General features: G+C 41.0%; 1 protein-coding gene across 1 annotated transcript in view; it reads left to right on the forward strand.

Annotated features, from left to right (window-relative positions):
• The first annotated feature begins 256 nt into the window (after window positions 1-256).
• calcrla (calcitonin receptor-like a) overlaps window positions 257-18,150 on the forward strand; it is a 23,755-nt gene continuing 5,861 nt past the window's right edge. The window contains exons 1-8 of the mRNA XM_007552264.2: window positions 257-869; window positions 13,316-13,421; window positions 14,306-14,459; window positions 14,997-15,107; window positions 15,232-15,344; window positions 16,727-16,818; window positions 16,908-17,034; window positions 17,822-17,975. Coding sequence (XP_007552326.1) covers window positions 13,347-13,421; window positions 14,306-14,459; window positions 14,997-15,107; window positions 15,232-15,344; window positions 16,727-16,818; window positions 16,908-17,034; window positions 17,822-17,975 — 826 coding nt within the window. The 5' untranslated portion in view covers window positions 257-869; window positions 13,316-13,346. The remainder of the gene's footprint in view (window positions 870-13,315; window positions 13,422-14,305; window positions 14,460-14,996; window positions 15,108-15,231; window positions 15,345-16,726; window positions 16,819-16,907; window positions 17,035-17,821; window positions 17,976-18,150) is intronic.

Genomic DNA, 18,150 nt, shown 5'->3' on the forward strand with positions numbered 1-18,150 from the left:
ATAGAAAACCTGCAGAACAGTTGATCAATATGTAGATATGTGGATTACTTTAGTAATTGAATATTTTGATGATATACTGGATAAAAATTATTCAGTTATTGCATTGAACCTTAATACAGTTTCAGAAACTCATTGAAAATGCAGATAATTAAATTAATTTTTAAAATAAGAAAATAAACATTTTATTGCCTAAAATCAACATTTGATCTTTTGTAGCAAAGGATGGATCTGCTGTGAATCAGCTGCACCTCATCTAAAACTACAATCCACGAAGAAGACTACTTCCTGTCGCCTTCTTCAAGGTTTCGGCCAGGAGTAACATCCGGGTGTTGATCACGTGACTCCTGTGATAGAAAGACGTCTTAACGAAATACGTCCATTTCTATATGGCTGAAGAAAAAAAACCACCTGAACCTTTTGATATAAAAAACGTGTTTTTCTTTTTTTTTATTGTCACGTTTCCATTAAGCGAATTTATTTGCGTCATTTCGATTTGCGCAGTTCCTAGTTGATAAAAGCGCAACCATTTATGATTTAATGGAAACAGCGCATTGTTACATGTGGACAAAGATTTGCGCACACTGGTGGAGGAACCGCAGTTGTTGCGGGTTAGAGTCCGCCCAGCAGCGACCCGCCCGCCCGCCGCGCAGCGTGGGAGTGGGCGGCCGGCGGCCGGGTGGGTGGGAGCCGCTCCGCTGGGCTCCACTCCACTCCACGGTGATGTAACAGGAAGCAGTGGGCTGACTTCCAACGTCAAGCTGAAGCCGCCGGAGCTGCGCGCAGAGCCGCCGCAGATCCGAACCGAGCCGAACCGGACCGGACCGGAGGAGCGTGATCGGATCCGAACCGCTGCGGAATAGCCGTGACCGGTAAGGAAGCTGGAACGGGTCGGGCTTTGTTGGGGTTTGATCCCTTGCTGGCGGCGGTACCAGTCCGTTTGGACCTCCAGTTCTGCTGATACGAACAGAAAAAGGTTCGGGCTTTTATTCTGGACCTGGATCCGTCCTGGTTCTGGTTCTGCAGTCAGGAGAAAATCCGCGGATTGAAGCTCCGATTTTCTAAAACCTTCCATTGATTGTCTGCTGGTGCTGAGTCAGCAGAACCGCCGAACCCGACCGAGCGCGTCCAGAACCTCCCGGTCCGGCCATCAGCCGACCGCTGGTCCGGTTACATAAGACCGAACCGGACCATCCAGAGCCGGACCTGCTGGCTGGGTGATGAAGAGGAGCAAATGATGATGATGATGATGATGATGATGATGATATGGTGAAGGTTCTGGTTGAACTGGACCTGCGGTCTGGTTCTGGTCCGGATGTCAGAACCGCTGAAAAACCCAACAGATTAAAGATGAGGAGTAAAAACCAACAGAAATGATTTATCCTGTTAAATCTGAGAAATAAACCAGGTTTTCACCACAAATGTTCCAAAATAAAAAGGTTAGAAAGCTAAAGGTTTAGTTCATAAACTAAATATTTACATCTGAGCTAAGATTTTAATTTGGAATTAAATATTCACATAAATAAATGTTTTAATTTATAAATATTTTGCTCAGAGCTAAATATTAAAATCCAAACAAAAATTTAGGAAAAAATTAGCTTCTGCCTTAAATATTTAGTTCAAAAGCTAAATATTTAACTCCAAGCTAAAGATGTTGTTCATGAGATAATATTTAGTTATGAAACAAAATATTTAGCTTAACTAAATATGTTAGAAGCTAAATATTTAAATCTGTCCACATTTTTAGTAGTTAAATAGTTTCTAAATAAATGAACATACAGAAAATATGAGTTTTATTCTCTTATAAGAAACTAAATAATCCAGATTATTGCTCTTAGTTTTCATGGAGTATTTTTTCAGACTCCAGCCGATAATCTGGAGCCGATGCTTCCTAGATTTTTATAATCCGTGACCCGTAACCCCCAGAGTGTGGCTGATGTTTTATATGTTGACAAAGCGGCTGGTAAACGGGGCCTGATGGCGGCGGCCATGTTTCCTAAATATCTGCCATCTTTGATCGCATGCAGGCGATAAATTTGAGCTTTTACTGGTCAGTATTTCAGGAAAGCTTCACTTTCCTGAAATAATCTAGGTTAATCCGCCTTTGCTGCTTCAAAAGTAGATTTTAATGGATGTAGAATAAAATCAGCAGGAAGAAAACTGGTGCAAATAAACCGAAAACATGTGAAAACTCAGTATTTTAATGAAAAACTGCTGATTAATAATGATATTAACTAATTAGTTATATTAATTAATATCAATAGTTATCAAGCTGCTGCATCGTTTTATCATCAGGGCTTCGTTGTTTTGGTTTATTTAGTAATTGTACTAATTTTGGTTACTGAGGACTGTTTAGGTTTTTAAAACTACGGCGAGCAGAAAGGCGCCGTAACCATAGCAACCGACAGCCGCCGCCGCTAATCGCTAAAGAAGAAATTCAACGACATTTAAACATGGCTGCTGCTGAGCACTTCCTTGTTTACACTGTAAAAAAAAACGGTGTTTTGTATTCGTCAGATCCATGTTTGTTTTGAAACACGGTTTATTTGATCCTTTGATCTTTAATTTGATAAAATATCAGATTCTCCGAATGGTGGAAAACGCAGCGACGCGCTAAAGATCATGATCCTACAAATTATTCACAGAAAACCCGACGGGCTGCAGAGTTTTTAAGAGAAAATGAGAAGTTGATCTACAAACTGTTTAGAAAACAGCCAATCAAGAAGCTCCATTTACCTTCCCTGGCACTGATTGGCTGAAAGCTGAGATACAGGAAACTGTAGATGCTAGTTCCTGCGGTTGAGCTAAGACGTTTGTATTGATGCGTTTTTAAGTGTATTTGGTGTTTGAATATTAAAATACGCAGTCAGAAGTACTTTTAGGGGAAATCTTTGGTATTTCAGTCGATAAATTAAGTTTATTTGTGCAGCACATTTTCAGCAACACGGCAGTTCAAAGTGCTTTACAGCAGGAAAACATAAAAAACATACTAATCTTTATTCTAAAATTTATTTTAGGTTTTTGTGAAAGAAAGTTGTTTTCTGGTGTCTGTTGTTCCTCATAAACACTGATGATTCACTGTTTAATAAAATAAATTACAATCAAATGTACATAAAGGATATGAACACTTTAACCAAATCTACTCCAAAAAAAACAAAAATAAAAATATTAATATATTTTTAAAATTGTACGGTTTTTAATTCAAATTTTTGTATTATATCTAATATTTCTTGTCAATAATTATAAAATGTACTTTAAAATAATTTATTGGAATTATTTTAAAGTAATTTTCCCATATTTTGTTTGGCTGTCAGTCAATTTATCAAGCTATCATAGCTAGCGAAGCTATCATAACTAGCAAAGTTATCATAGCTATCATAGCTATCATAGCTAGCGAAGCTATCATAGCTATCATAGCTAGCGAAGCTATCATAGCTCATAGCTAGCAAAGCTATCATAGCTAGCGAAGCTATCATAACTAGCGAAGATATCATAGCTGTCATAGCTATCATAGTTAGCAAAGCTATCATAGCTATCATAACTAGCATAGCTAGCTTAGCTAGCATATTTCGGAAGCACAAAATAGAAAAGTTTCTAAGAGCAAAGAGACGCGTTCAGCAGCTGTTCTGAGGGAACGCATCTGCAAAAAATCTAAATGGCCGACTGAAATCAGAAAGTAAGAGTTAGCATTTATGCTAGAATAATAATAATTTAATATTGAATAAAAGTAAGAAAATATCATGGAAAGGTCTAGTCAACTCTTTAGCTAAACAATGAAGTAACATTTTTAAATTATATATTTTCTAAGAAAGGCCGAAATGTCCCTTTAGTTTCTGGTTTTGCTTAAAGTTAAAATATTTTCCATGTTGCATTTTGTGCTGCTTCCTGCTCCGTCTCTCCGCTGACCTCATAGAGAAGTTATCGTGTATCATCTGCCTCATGGCCTGCGGTCGGCTCTGGATTCAGTTTCACGGATGTGAAACCTTTTGAAATGTTTTATTCCTCTCATGCATAATAAAGAATAAAGGCTGGTTCCCGCTGACCCGGTTCTGGTTCTGATGTGGTTGACGTCGTCCTGGTTCTGGGTTCAGGGAACACTTTGAAGATAATTCTGTTTTTATCTTCAAACAGCTGAGTCTGAGTGTTTTTACCGTCTCTGGGGAATTTCAGTAGGAAGCTTGAAGGTTTATGTTGCAGCGTTTTCAGTCTGACGCTGGCTGTTAGCTAATGGCTGCGTTTGTCCTGCTAGCTTGGTCAGCTGTGAAATTATTATTATTCTGAAGTTCATGAAGCTGCAAAATGGCTGCAGATAATCAGTTTTTCATAAAAAGATCAAATTACTTTAAAACCATGCGTTAACATTTGATTCCAGTGGAAAAGTTTTGATCGAGGCCCATTTGAATGTGTTGAAGCGATGCTAGCTGCTTGCCGCTAACTGCTAGTTTTCCAGTTTAATTATTTTCTCTAATCACTAGAAACTAGACCAAAAATACTCTTAACATCTTGTGTTTTTGCAGTGCAGCACACCTTAGGTTTTACATTTAAGTATTTTTCCTTTTTTAGGTAAATTATTAAAATTTTTAATTCTCATTTGAACCACGAGGTTTTAAATTAGTTTTTCCACCAAAGTGACTCCATATCTGGTTCTTTAAGCCTAGAAATAATTTATTTCTGTCTCGTTTTTCTACTGAAACTCAGAACTGAAGGCAGATTATTGGTGCAGATTGTTGTATTTTCCAGACGTTGTTTCATCGATCTGATTTATAACCAGCCTGTTTGTCTAAACAGTGCCGTCGTTGTTCCCATTTTTTTTGTTTTTTTGTCTTTCTTTTGGCTTGAATCATAATTCATCAGTGAACATTACAGTAAACGAATCTTCACCTGTTGAGTTAATCGATGGACTCATGAGCTGCGATTAAAAGACGACATCTGGCTTCTGTTCTGCAGATCTGAAGCTTTTTCTGTTTGAGAAGATCAGAGGAAATATTCCCACTTCAGAATATTAATAAGGAAAAAATGAATAAATCATTAATGGAGAAATGCTGCACGGAGTAAAAGCTGGTGCGTTTAAGACTTATTTATTTACACACTTCAGTGAAAATCAATTAAACGTGCCCACCACTGGAAGTAACGTTGTCATAATTAGCTAAAGCGCTAAATGAAAAATTAGCTTCCCTATGAGCAAAATTAGCTTATTAGCGGAGCCTATTAACCTCTGGTTATTGCTCTCTGAGGTAAATAGTAAAACCTTAGCTTTAGCTTTGGGGAATGTTAACATGTCGTCACAATGAATCAAAATTCTTCTGATGATAAAAAGAAATTCATGAAAATGTTGAGCAGTTTGAGAATTTTCCCACTTTTGTCTTTGTGGACGCCTTTGACAGATCCCTGAACCTGGTGAAGCAGATCCTCCCCTCTGTCCTCCAACATCACAGCCTTTATTAGCCGCTGTAATTTCTACGGTTTTGTTTTTGCAGTGTCTCGGACTCTCAGTCGGATATCCTGTCGGCCGGTTTGTCCAGAGTTATTTTTGTCCCTGCGTTATCCGAAGGGAATCGGGGCGATGGCAGCTGACCGGGTTCAGCTGCTGACAGAGTTATGAAGGAGTGAAAATGGAGCCTTGTTGGAATATTTCAGAGCTGATCTGGATTTTCTCCACCAGTTCGAACCGCTGAATCCGCTCTGCACCTGCAGAACGCGGTTTTATTTTTGACCTGGATATTTTTAACTCAGTATTTGTGCTATTTTTTCCTTTGCGCAGCGCAGAGGGTCATCTTTCTGGGAAGACCCTGTTGTAACGTCAGGACAACCGTCCTGTTTTCCAGCTTCAGTCAACACCTCAAACAGCAGCTTCATAATCCAGATTATCTCTGAGATCCAGATTTAAATCTGATATTTGGACAATTCAAATACAAACTTAACAATTAGCTCCAGACCAAATATTTGGATTGAAGCTAAATGTTTTCTTTACAAATGCAATCATTATCTAGATTAGAGTCAACTAAATATTTAGCTAAATTTGATCCAAATATTTGTAGCTGTATATTTAGCTTGCTAGCTAAATATTTAGCTCTGGAATAACTGCATAATTATGTAGCATGCAGCTAAATAGCTAAATATGTACAAACTAAATATTTCACTTGCTAGCTTAATAGCTTTTTTTCTTTTTTTTTAGCTTGCCAACTAAATAGTTAGCTGGTTAATTAATCATTTTTTCCCTTATGAGTCTCATGGATCTTCCAGTCAGATTAAGCTACTGGATGTCAGAGTGTTTGTGTGAAACGCCGGGAGCCTATTGGGAACCTCTGAGGTCCACTGAGTCCACCGGACAGATGAGTTATGTTGTTTATGTTTCACTTTAATACAAACGAGTCCAGCCCTAATTTACTCATCCAGCTGGGAACGATGTTCCTCTGCTAGTCATAACTCTGAGCACCTTTGACCTCCACCAGTTGCCTTGTGGTTTTGTATTTTCACTGGGACTGCCAGTAGCTGAGAGGAGACAGCATGATGCTTCAATAAGCCAACTGGACTTTCTCTGTCGTTTCAAACGCCAGAGGGAAGGAGGAAGCTCAAACCTTCACCAGCGTCTCTCAGCCCGAGTTTCTAATCCAGACAAAGACGGAAAGAGGAGCAGCTAAAGCAAAAGAGCAGGATCAGCAGAGCTAGCTAACAGCTGATGGATTCATTCAGGACATGGTACAGCATTGACCTGTTAGCATGTTTGCACAACACAGTTTTCCTTTAGCGCTTATGCTAACTTTGACAATGTTTAGCACAGTTAGCTTCCCCTAAATACATGTTGGGGAGAATTCGACTTAAGAATTTTTTAAATAGTTACAGTTTATATTCATGCTCTTACTTTGAAGGACATGAAATCTGTTTTGTAGCAGCTCCACTTTAGCATTAGCTTATGCTAAGTACCTTGTAGCGCTTTAGTAGTAGGGGAACCAATGTTTATGATTTGTGCTTTCAGGTTAGCCCCGCTAACTTTTTAGCTAGTGTTGCCCACCAGTGGAAGATATAATAGGTAGCAAAGTTAGCACTATAGCATTAGCTACCACTCCATACCGTGTTGGTGTAGCACTTTAGCATTAGCGTAGTTAACGTTTATGATTAGTGCTTTTGTGTTAGCGCAGCTCATTTTTAGCCCAAATCCAAATTAGCAGTTAATTCATTCATAACTCCTTTATTTTCACTCAAAGTTTAAACAAATTTTCAAATTTCAAGTTTGTAATCAGAATTACCATTTAAACTGCAGCCATCTTGTCATAAAACCCACTTTGATGCAGCTGGAATTATAATGTTTGGTGCTGGAAAACATTAAAGATTGAAATCGTGAGGAGAAGTTCAGCACCGTGTTTCCTTCTGCCTTCCTGCTCATCAACATTTAATCTGAGCTTGGAGTGAAAACGGACCGAGGCGGTTCTGACCCGGTCCACCGGACCAAATTCACAGTGACAGGTTCTTCCAATATTCATATCGTTCTGGGATTCCTGTTTCTTCCTCCGGTCGTCTGTCTCTGCAGCTTCAGGGACCCAGTGAACATCAGGAGCAGCAATGTCCAAAGTGCGGCACAGGGGCCTTTTGTGGCCCTTGGACTGATTGGTGCGGCCCCCAGCTGCAACTCAAAGATCCAGAAGGAGAATTTTAATCTGTAATCAGGGGAAAAATTTGGAGAAACTTTTACTTTGCTGCTGCAAAATCAGCTTTTATTTTTTTATTAAACTCGGCTAAATATAACAAATGTTTTGAATCAAAGTCACCAAAATCCTGTTCTGGTTACTGGAAATAAAGTTTAAAAGAAACTGAAAACTAGATGATTTTCTTTTAGTGCAGCAAACATTAAATCTGCTACAACATTTTGGGGTTATTGTAGAAAACAAGAGGCAAATTCCTCCAAAAATCTGAGAGTAATAGAAATGTTCTATTAGTAACCGGATCCCGTGTTGGATCGGGTCTCTGCGGTAAACAGATCCCATGTCGGATCGGGTCTCTGCATCGGATTGGGTCTGTGCAGTAACCGGATCCCTTGTCGGATCGGGTCTCTGTGGTAAGCGGATCCTGTGTCGGATCGGGTCTCTGTGTTGGATCAGGTCTCTCAGGTAAGCAGATCCCGTGTTGGATCGGGTCTCTGCGTTGGATCGGGTCTCTGAAGTAAGCGGATCCCGTGTTGGATCGGGTCTCTGCGGTAAGCAGATCCATGTGGGATCGGGTCTCTGCGTCGGATCGGGTCTCTGCAGTAAGCGGATCCCGTGTTGGATCGGGTCTCTGCGGTAAGCGGATCCATGTGGGATCGGGTCTCTGCGGTAAGCGGATCCCTTGTCGGATCGGGTCTCTGCGTCGGATCGGGTCTCTGCAGTAAGCGGATCCCGTGTTGGATTGGGTCTCTGCGGTAAGCGGATCCCGTGTTGGATCGGGTCTCTGCGGTAAGCGGATCCCGTGTTGGATCGGGTCTCTGCGGTAAGCGGATCCCGTGTTGGATCGGGTCTCTGCAGTAAGCGGATCCATGTGCGGCCCTCGGGTCGCTGGCACGCTGCGCAGGGTGTGGGTCTGATGACTTGAACACTCTGGTATCTTTTTATTGTCTGCCGTTAAAGCTGGAAAACAATCGCCTCCCTCGGCTGCGTGTGTTTGGGAGAATCGGGTTCTTGTCGCTTTTTCCCACAGAATGACCGTATTTTTCCGGATTCTGCTTCCCAGCCGTCGGTCGCTGCCCCGTCGGTCGTCTCCCATGCCCTGGTCTCGCTCCATCCACTGAGATGCTGCACTGCAGCTTTTGACCGTAAACTGAAGGAATGTGGACTTATGGGAAACGTGCTCTCAGAGGACCGGCCTGATCAGACACGGCCTCATACGGACAGACGGAGGGAGTTTCCATCGAATCCATGTTTACAGGCCGGAGCAGAAAGAAGATCAGCAGACAGGAACATCTTCCTTCCTTCCAGACAGCAGAAACACATTTACACTTTGTTGGTTTGTGAAAAACAAAACGAGTTGCTGCAGCATCTAAAGCTCAGCAAATGAAACATTTTAGCTACAAGTGATTTAATTGTTTTTCCTTCTGTTGCTGATATAATTCAGATGTTGAAACTGAGGCAGAAATTCAGACTAAATGCCTGATAAATGCAGGATTACATTTTTTAGAGTTCTGCTCTCTCCTGAAGCTGGTCAGTTAGTCAGGCTGTCTGCTCCAGTAGAGCCCATAGTCAGCCATTAGCAGTTTAACAGCTGAGTGATGGGTGCACTGTAAAAACTGACTGCCTCTGTTGGTTAAACAAACATATTTTATCTCGTAAATTCCACTTTATATGTAAGACAAAGAATTGGCGGCAATTCGACTTTACAAGAGTAAAGTCGAAATAATACGATAATAATGTGAGAAGTTATGATATTGCTGGAATAAAGTTGAAATAATGAGGATAAAGTCGCAAAAATTAGCATATCCATGAGTAGCTGTTAGCTGCTAGCTTTAGTATAAATAGACTGTAGTCTTTTTATTAGCTTGACTGATTAACTTTACTTTGGGTTGCTGTTAATCTCTTTATAGATATTAGCTTGACTCTGATTAGCTGCTAGCTTGACTCTGATTAGCTGCTAGCTTTGCAATGAGTAATTTGTCTTTTAGTAGCTGTTAGCTTGAGCCTTGTTAGTATGACCAAACACTTTTTCTGTATTTTTTTCTACTGGGACCAAATGGAAGTTGTCGTGATATTATTATGCTTTTTTAATTAATTGTCCCCTTACCCTCAGTGACATCTGTATTCATAAAGTTAAATCAATAACACTGTAAGCTCTATGGAAATAGGCAGAACTTGGATTCCTTTCGCCATCCAGAGACTTCCTGGTTGCCTCCTGTGGGAGAAGCTGCTAGCTTTGCAGCTGCTAGCTTTGCAGCTGCTAGCTTTGCAGCTGTTAGCTTTGCAGCTGCTAGCTTTGCAGCTGCTAGCTAGTGATAGTGGGACACCGATAAGGACGGCAGGGATCTGGCAGCAGGTGAGAAGACGGCAGATGTTGAACAGGCCTTGGATAACGCTGTGCATGCGAGCAGACGTCATGGGTGATGTCATCTCCTGTGTCTAGTGTACACGGCTACCCACCCAGGTGAAACTCTCCGAGGGACTCCAGATAAAACGGGCCACCCACAGTTCACGCGGCTCGCGCAGATCAATGTTGTTGTTCTTCAGTGGAGGTCAGACTTTCAGCTTTCAGCTGCGGCTAGAGAATAAAAACTATGACATAGTGGAATAAAACAAAGATGTTCTGCTCAGATGAGACCAAACACTACGTGGAGGAAAACAAACATCGTACCCTGAACTCACCACCGTGGTGGCAGCAGGTTTCAGCAAGTCAAATTTAACACCTTTTTAATGCAACACTGAATCAAATTTAAGACTGAAAAACTATGGATCTAGTGAATATAAATATAGAAGTAGCTGCTAATTTATGTGGCTAGCTAGCATGTTAGCAGCTACTGAACAGTAGCTTCAACCGCCTCGAGTTACAGAACGCAACGAAGATGTTTGTACATTTCACAAACGTCCCACAACAACAACAAACACCACAAATACCAGAATATACCAGATTAATAGCCCTGAAACGATAATATTTAAGACCTGTGATTAACATATGTAAGGCCGACTATTTAAATTACTTTTAGAGGGTTTACACACCTCACAGTCCGGGAGACCTGATTCGATTTTGGTCAATCAGCTGTTGTTCCCCTGTTCAGCTGTTGTTCCCCTCCTGTCCTGTGGGGGCGCTGGACCAAGAACCACTGAAGGAAACGACACAAAGACCTCTTAAGACACTGAGCACAACTTCCTATTTCGCGAGCAACAAGCACCCAGCTTAGCAGTGGAGCAGTTAGCTTGTCTTCTGATATTTTGACGCCTACTGGCCACTCGCTGGACTCTGATTAGCTGCTAGTTTTACTATGAGTAGCAGCTAACAGCTACGCTTGTATCTTGTAGCTTCTAATTAGCAAGTAGTTAGCAACTTTAATCAGCCGCTAGTTTTACTATGAGTTGTAGCAGCTTCTCAGTAGCTGTTAGCTAAGCTCTGCTTAACTTAGCTTTACTCTTTAACAAAATTAAAATAAATGTTCAAAGTTCATGTTCAGTGGGGTTGAACATAAGAAAATGCATATTTTTAAAAATGAAACACTTTCTAGTTTAACTGTGACGGAAAGCAGACGTTTCTGTTCATGGAGCCACCAGAGACTCCGGCTCATCCTGACTGGTTTGACCAACAGAAAATGAAACTGAGCTGGATGAGAAAATGACTGTTTTGAAAAATGGATCTAATTTTATTAAATAAATTGACGTTAGGCCAATTAGAAGAACCGATCCGCAGCGTTTGCGTTGGGAAAGCCTTCTCTTGACGTCCGCTAGACGGGACTCAAACCAAGATTGGCCAAGAAACAGCTGGGGATCTTGGCAGGGCGGGCGCCGCCGTGTGTTTGTGAACATTTTCGTTGTGTATTTCCATTCATGCATGACGGAGCAGCTGACCTTCTAATGGCTGTTTCCAATTTGCAGATCACAGCTATGCTGTTCAGCCTCTGTCCCTCCCTCCCTGCTGGAGAAAGGCTCTTGTAACGCCGCGCAGCGACCTGGAGGTCAGATCCATCTGCGGTGCATTGTTGGACTAATGACCCCCCGCTCGCCTTCGCGTTTATTCCTCTGCATTCGCCCTGCTGCAGCCAGAGAATTTTGATTTGTTACCCAAACAATGCAAATTGGAGGTTGCTTGCTGCCAAGAATTATAGGTTGAGGAATCTCTCGTTGGCTTGTGTTGTTGGTTTCAGTAGAAACTGTTGTTATGTGGGGATGTAGCAGCAGATAGAGGAGCAGCATCGTCGTTTGAAATGAAAACCAGCTGGCGGCCGTCACATCCATGCTTGGCCCCTCCATACGCTGAACACGATATGGTGAGTGAGTGAACAAGGCCTCGCTCATAAAACCCAGCAGCAGATGTTCATCAGGTCACTGTGTTAAGATAGCAACAGCTAGCACCGAACGATATCAGCAAAGTAGTCCTCTCTGCTCTTCAGGAGGTTCATATGTTTATGCCGTATTGTTGGAGAAAAAAAGTTGCAGTAATTGCATATTTTATTCAGTTTCAGGTTCACCTATAACTCACTGTTCATTAGAGTTTTCACTCCAGATAGACTCAGTTTGATTGGGGACCAAAGTTGCAACATTTGTTACACTGTGATTTTCTTTCTCTTTCACCTCCCTGCCTGTGGGGGCGCTGCACTGAAAGCCATTGAAGCAAATGGCACAAAATCCTCCAAAGAAGACCGAGTGCAACTTCCTACTTCACAAAATGCAAACAAAACTGGAGTCACATTTCATCAGTTAGAGGATTTCTCTTTTGTCTTTGATATGGGCTCAGGGTGCAGATTTTCCACCATTTTGTTTCTGTTTGCAGAGTGTGAGAGCTAATACCCTGTGATTTAAAAGTGTTCAAATGTTTATCATTGGATTTGCTTACATTGCTATTAAAGTTTTTATTATTTTTTCAGATTGAGGAAATTGTTTCCCCTTGACTCTGAACATCTATTAGCTTGTCTCTGATTAGCTGCTAGCTTGACTATGATTTTCTGTTAACTTCTCTCTGTTAAGCTGCTAGCTTTACTTGATTAGCTGTTAGCTTTTGTCTGAATATTTATTATGAGTCCCCTGTAGTTTGTCTCTCAGTAGCCTGCATTTATGTGTTAGCTTTACATTAGCTTGATGCTTTTTCCTGCTTCTGATCGTATTTAGTTGAATTTACACAGATTAGCCTGTAAAGTAGATGTTTCGCCTTGGAGCCCCAGTTGGTCCAACCAACCTCCAGAGCTCAGCCTTTAGAAGTGAAGGCCGTAAACACGCATGATTTACAGCACCTGCCTCGGTTCAGGTTCGGCAACTGAATGCTAATGATGTGTGGCTTTTTAAAAAGCAGCAGACCGGCCAAAAATATGAGCTGTTTTCAGGAAGCATTCGTTGTTGTTTCTTCTTCCCTGGTGTCCCTTTGATTTCTCAACCCAATTCGCTGCAGGAGCTTCTTATTTTGAGTGACCCACACGATGCCTGCAGTTATTATCCAACAGTTTACTCAGATTACACTGTTTTATATAATGTGCCTGTTTTTTTCAATTATGACATGTTTTGTTTGTTTTTGATCATGTAAATATTGATTTACGTTGTTTATTTTTTGACATTTGTATTCCTCCTGGCTAAAGTTACATAAATTGAAGTTTAGTCTAGGTAGAAGATCAGTGAAGCAGCTTTTCTGAGGGGTTTTAATTGTTTGTTGTTTCCTGTTTCAGACCTGAAGCTGGTGAATCATCGTTAGCTGACATGGCTGAGAGGAAATTAGACGGCTTCAGATGGAGCTGGATGGTCGCACTCATTCTTCTGTGCAACCTAAAAACAGTAAGACAACATAAAACATGGTCTAGGAATTAGATGTTATCCTGCTTTATCCACTCATGTTAGCATATTAGTCTATCACTAGCATGTTGACTAATATAGAATAACTATTCAATATGGAAACAGCAACACATAAGCAAAAATTAGCTAACAGACTAATTCTCCAAATTAAGCTAATGTCAGCTTGGTGTCATGGTTGAATGGGGCACCATGCTAAAATACACTAGCTCTAACTAGCATATGTATTATGCAAATAAAAATAACTAGCACAGATTAACTCAGTTCTGTATGTTAAACTTAGTATTCGTATACAAAATGGTTAAAACGCTACTGTATCAAGCTAACACTGGTTGGTGGGCTATCGCTAGCATGCGGGCTATCACTAGCATGTTGACAAACAGAATAACTCCATTTAGTTTGTCAACAGCAATGTATAAACAAGAAATAGTTAAAAGGCTAATTCTACCTATTAAGCTAACATTGGCTTATATGCTATCACGCTAACTAACATAGAATAACACTAACAACTTCAAAGAAAATTAACTAACATAGACTGACTCCATTTAAGTTAAATTTAGCTATCATATCAAAATGTGCTTATATACTATTGTAACTATCAAGCTAACATTAGCATGCAGGCTATCATGCAACAGTTCTCCATGTTGGATCTTCACTGGGTTTTTAAACTTTGACATTCCAGCTAAATGTTGTCCAACCCACTGAGTGCTGTAAAATAGTTTCCTGTTAAAGACCAGAGAATGACTTCCCGCTGCACTCAGTCATCAGTAACTAGTGGCTAACAGAGTTTGGTCCGGTCAGACGCTTCTGACTCTTCAGTTTTGACACTGTGTGGATTATTTGTTTTGCTCGTAACCTTGTATTTTCAGTTCCTGGTGAGGGCCAGCATGGAAGTGAATGAAAGCCAGCAGCAGCATCCCAACAACGTCTACCACGAATTTGGGATCACCAGGAACAAGATCGTCACGGCGCAGTTCGAGTGCTACCAGAAGATCATGAAGGACAACGCAAACGGCAGACATGGTAGCCTTCAGATTTCCCCTTACCTAGCAACTGAAGCAGAGCTCCAACATGTTTGGTCAGCTGGTTCTACAGCTGTACAATGGCTGCTGGAAAAGACAAGAAATGATATTAGTTATTGACTTACTATCCAGAAAACACTTGCTGTATTCTTGTTGGTTGTGCAGGAGGCTCTACTAATGCCTTTCAAACATGTACGGTTGTATAATTGTAAACGTTGAGTTGGAGGGGGCGTGGCCAGCAGCAGCTTATTTAGATTTAAAGGGACAAGAGGTCCTAAAAAAAACCTAATTAGGCAAAACTGAGCAGATTAAAATTTTAATTTTGTGCAGAAAATGCAATGAACATGTTTTGTGTAGGCCATTGACGTATCTTCACCTGTCAAAGAAAGTGTAATAGGTCACTCTTAACGTATCTACTGCTAACATCTTGGAGGTCAAGTCCTGCTGGCTGTTTTGGCTGCAAAAGGTGATAATTTTATGTCTGATTGGTGGATTGTACTTTAAAAACTCGCCCGTTGAAGCATCTCTGTGGTTTTAGAGCCCATGTGTAATCGGACCTGGGATGGATGGCTGTGCTGGGATGACACTCAAGCCGGAGTCACGTCGGAGCAGCACTGCCCGGACTACTTCCAGGATTTTGATCCTTCTGGTGAGGAAAACAACAAACTAAACATTTCTGTCAGTTTCCTTTATCGTGTGGTGACAGTGGGAAGTAATCCTTCTCTTTTAACGGGAAAAACCGTGCTTTTTTTAAAACGTTTTTTGTCTTTCAGAAATGGTGACAAAGATTTGCACCGACAGCGGTCAGTGGTTTGTTCATCCTGAGAGCAACCGGACCTGGACCAACTACACGCGCTGCAACGAACACACGAACGAAGGAATCATGGTGCGTGACTTTACCGGAAAGGAATGACAAAATGATGCTGAACAGGTCACAAATTCAGAGAGAACAACATTATTGTGGCTTGTAGCTCACAATATTTCCATGTTCAAAATTTAAAAATACATGTAAAAAAAAACATTAAAAACAAAAACAAACTGCAAGTACAAGGCAGTGGAAAGCCTCGTCTGCTGGTAATGTATTAGGAATGAGCGCTAACGTCAAGAACTGCAATTTAAACTCAAAGATCCTGAGTTTAAATTCACATACATGTAATTTCTGTCCCAGTTCAGACCGGCGTCGTTACTCTGACGCCCACAGGCTTCAGCGGCCTGAGTATTTTTCCAAACATTTCTGTTGACAGAATATCAGGGAGCTGTGCAGCTGTCCAAGTCCAATCTAATCAGCTGTGGTTTCTCAGTGCCATCGCTGTAACAACTCGATTATGCCACTATTTTTAGTTGACACTTTGCTAGCTAGCTAGCAAGGATGTATTAGCATCTGTCAGGGTACAGGTTGTAAATTTAGTTTGTAGTCTTCTTAAAAGGATCTTAAATTTGAGGAAACCCTGCCGGGCCTCCAGCAGGTTCACCAGCCGTGTTTAGTCGCTTTGATCAAACTCCAGTTCACTTGTGTAGAAAGTTCGGTTTGTTTGGTGAGTTGAGCGCTAATCGAACTCTGGTCTGATACAAACTTCAGTCTGGGTTCTGTTGAACTGAACTCTTAGTGGTTTGTATGTATATGTAAACGCCAAGCGGATTGGAGACCCTCCATAGTCAGGAGGTGGACCACAGCGCAGGGAATTCTGGGTAAATACCACCAAAACAAACGTGCTAGCCTAGCGCTAATGGGAGAAACGGCCCATGGTCTTTAGCCAAATACTAAAGAGAAATCCTCCAACAGTTAATATCTGACAACACTTTATTTTATATTTACGTTTTGAGAAGAAGAAAGTTGCTCTCAGTGTCTTCAGAGGTTTTCATGTCGTTTCCTTCAGTGGTTCTTGGTGCAGCGCCCCCACAGGCCAGGAGGAGAACAGGTTTCTCAAAGGGTTTAGTTGGTTTGACTCACAGCAGAAAGACAGAGAACCACAGCAGCTGGAGATGGAACAGATGATGAAGTTTTGGGTCCAACTGAACCGAGTCTACTTGACTATCGGGTGTGAAAACGTCCAAAACTGTTACAACAAAACGATTTCACCAAGTAACAAAAAAAGAAAATCAGTAAATATGAGCCACTGTGGAATAAGGCTCCCAGAACGAGAAGTGTGCACACACCTCCAGATTGCACCTTGGCTTGTTGGCGGGATGAACAAGGAAGTGTTTGAAATTATGAAGTTGCACCTCATGGAGATTTTTTGACCCAATTTGTCTTCTGCTTCTTTCCAGACCGCAATGAATCATTTCTACTTGACCCTCATTGGACATGGACTCTCCCTGGTGTCCCTCTTCATCTCACTGGCTATTTTCTTCCATTTCAAGTAAGTTCCTAACACCAACCTGCTCCAAGTTTAGGTTTTATTCATTGATTCTCTTCTGAGTGGGTGAAAACATCTGGCTTTTCTTGCAGAAGTCTGAGTTGCCAGAGGATTACTCTTCACAAGAACCTTTTCTTCTCTTTTGTCCTGAACTCTGTCATCACTATCATTTGGCTAACTGCAGTGGCTAACAACCGGGAGCTGGTGCAAAGAAATCCAGTAAGTTCATTGTTTGGTTCAAATCCATCCAGTTTATTTCTGGTGTTTCAGTTTGAACTACTGCAAAAAAGCTGAAAGAATTTCAGGAACTACACAGACTGCAGTCAAAATCTCCCAAATTAACCCTGTTCACAACTCTAACTGCTGACAGCTCTCCTATGCTAGCTCTGCTAACCATGCTAATGTCGTTTAATATGCTAACTGCATCAACCGTGTTGGGTTTCCTAGTTACACTAAACATTGACGCTAACTGCCTCAACTGTTTACAATGCTAACTGCATTAGTCATGCTAACTGTTCCAGATATGCTAACTATGCTAATAATGCTATGCATCCTAGCTAAACAAACCATCCTAACTGTGCTGAATATGTTGAATGCGCATTACTTGATTAATGAAACAGTCCTGGAAACAATTAAGACATAAAATTAATCTCTTTAAACTAAAATTAACTATATATTTGTTTTGTCTGGTTAAAACATTAAAACAAGAAACTTTCTTGTTAAAATAAGAATGTTTCTTGTTTTTATGTGATATAAAACTCATCTAATTCTCATTTTAACAAGACAGTTTCCAGTTAAAACGAGAAACAGAATTTATTTCCAGTCTTTGGCAGTTATACTTTTCCATTAAACATTCAGTTATGAATGTTTTATTTCCTTTCCAACCAGAGTAACAGCTGATTATTGTCTGTTTTTAACATGTGTGACTTAGTAAAGAAACTGCTGGTATGTTTTTCTGCACCCATCATGTCTGATGTTTTTACATTACTGCTTCGTGTTTCTGTAGATGAGCTGTAAAGTGTCCCAGTTTATCCACCTTTACCTGTTTGGCTGTAATTACTTCTGGATGCTGTGTGAGGGGATTTACCTTCACACGCTCATCGTGGTGGCCGTGTTCGCCGAGAAGCAGCACCTCATGTGGTATTATCTGCTCGGCTGGGGTAAGTGGCGAAAAAATCCACTAAAACTCACCAGAGCAGCGCACAGCTCCCAAAAATATCACTCACATAAAAGTAAAGAATGTTTAGTAAAAAGCCTACTCACAAGGGTGTAAAAAAGATGGATGCATGGATGGATGGATGGATGGATGGATGGATGGATGGATGGATGGATGGA

This window comes from Poecilia formosa, unplaced genomic scaffold (assembly GCF_000485575.1).
Source record: "Poecilia formosa unplaced genomic scaffold, Poecilia_formosa-5.1.2 Scaffold47, whole genome shotgun sequence".
In the NCBI taxonomy this organism is placed as follows: Eukaryota; Metazoa; Chordata; class Actinopteri; order Cyprinodontiformes; family Poeciliidae; genus Poecilia; species Poecilia formosa.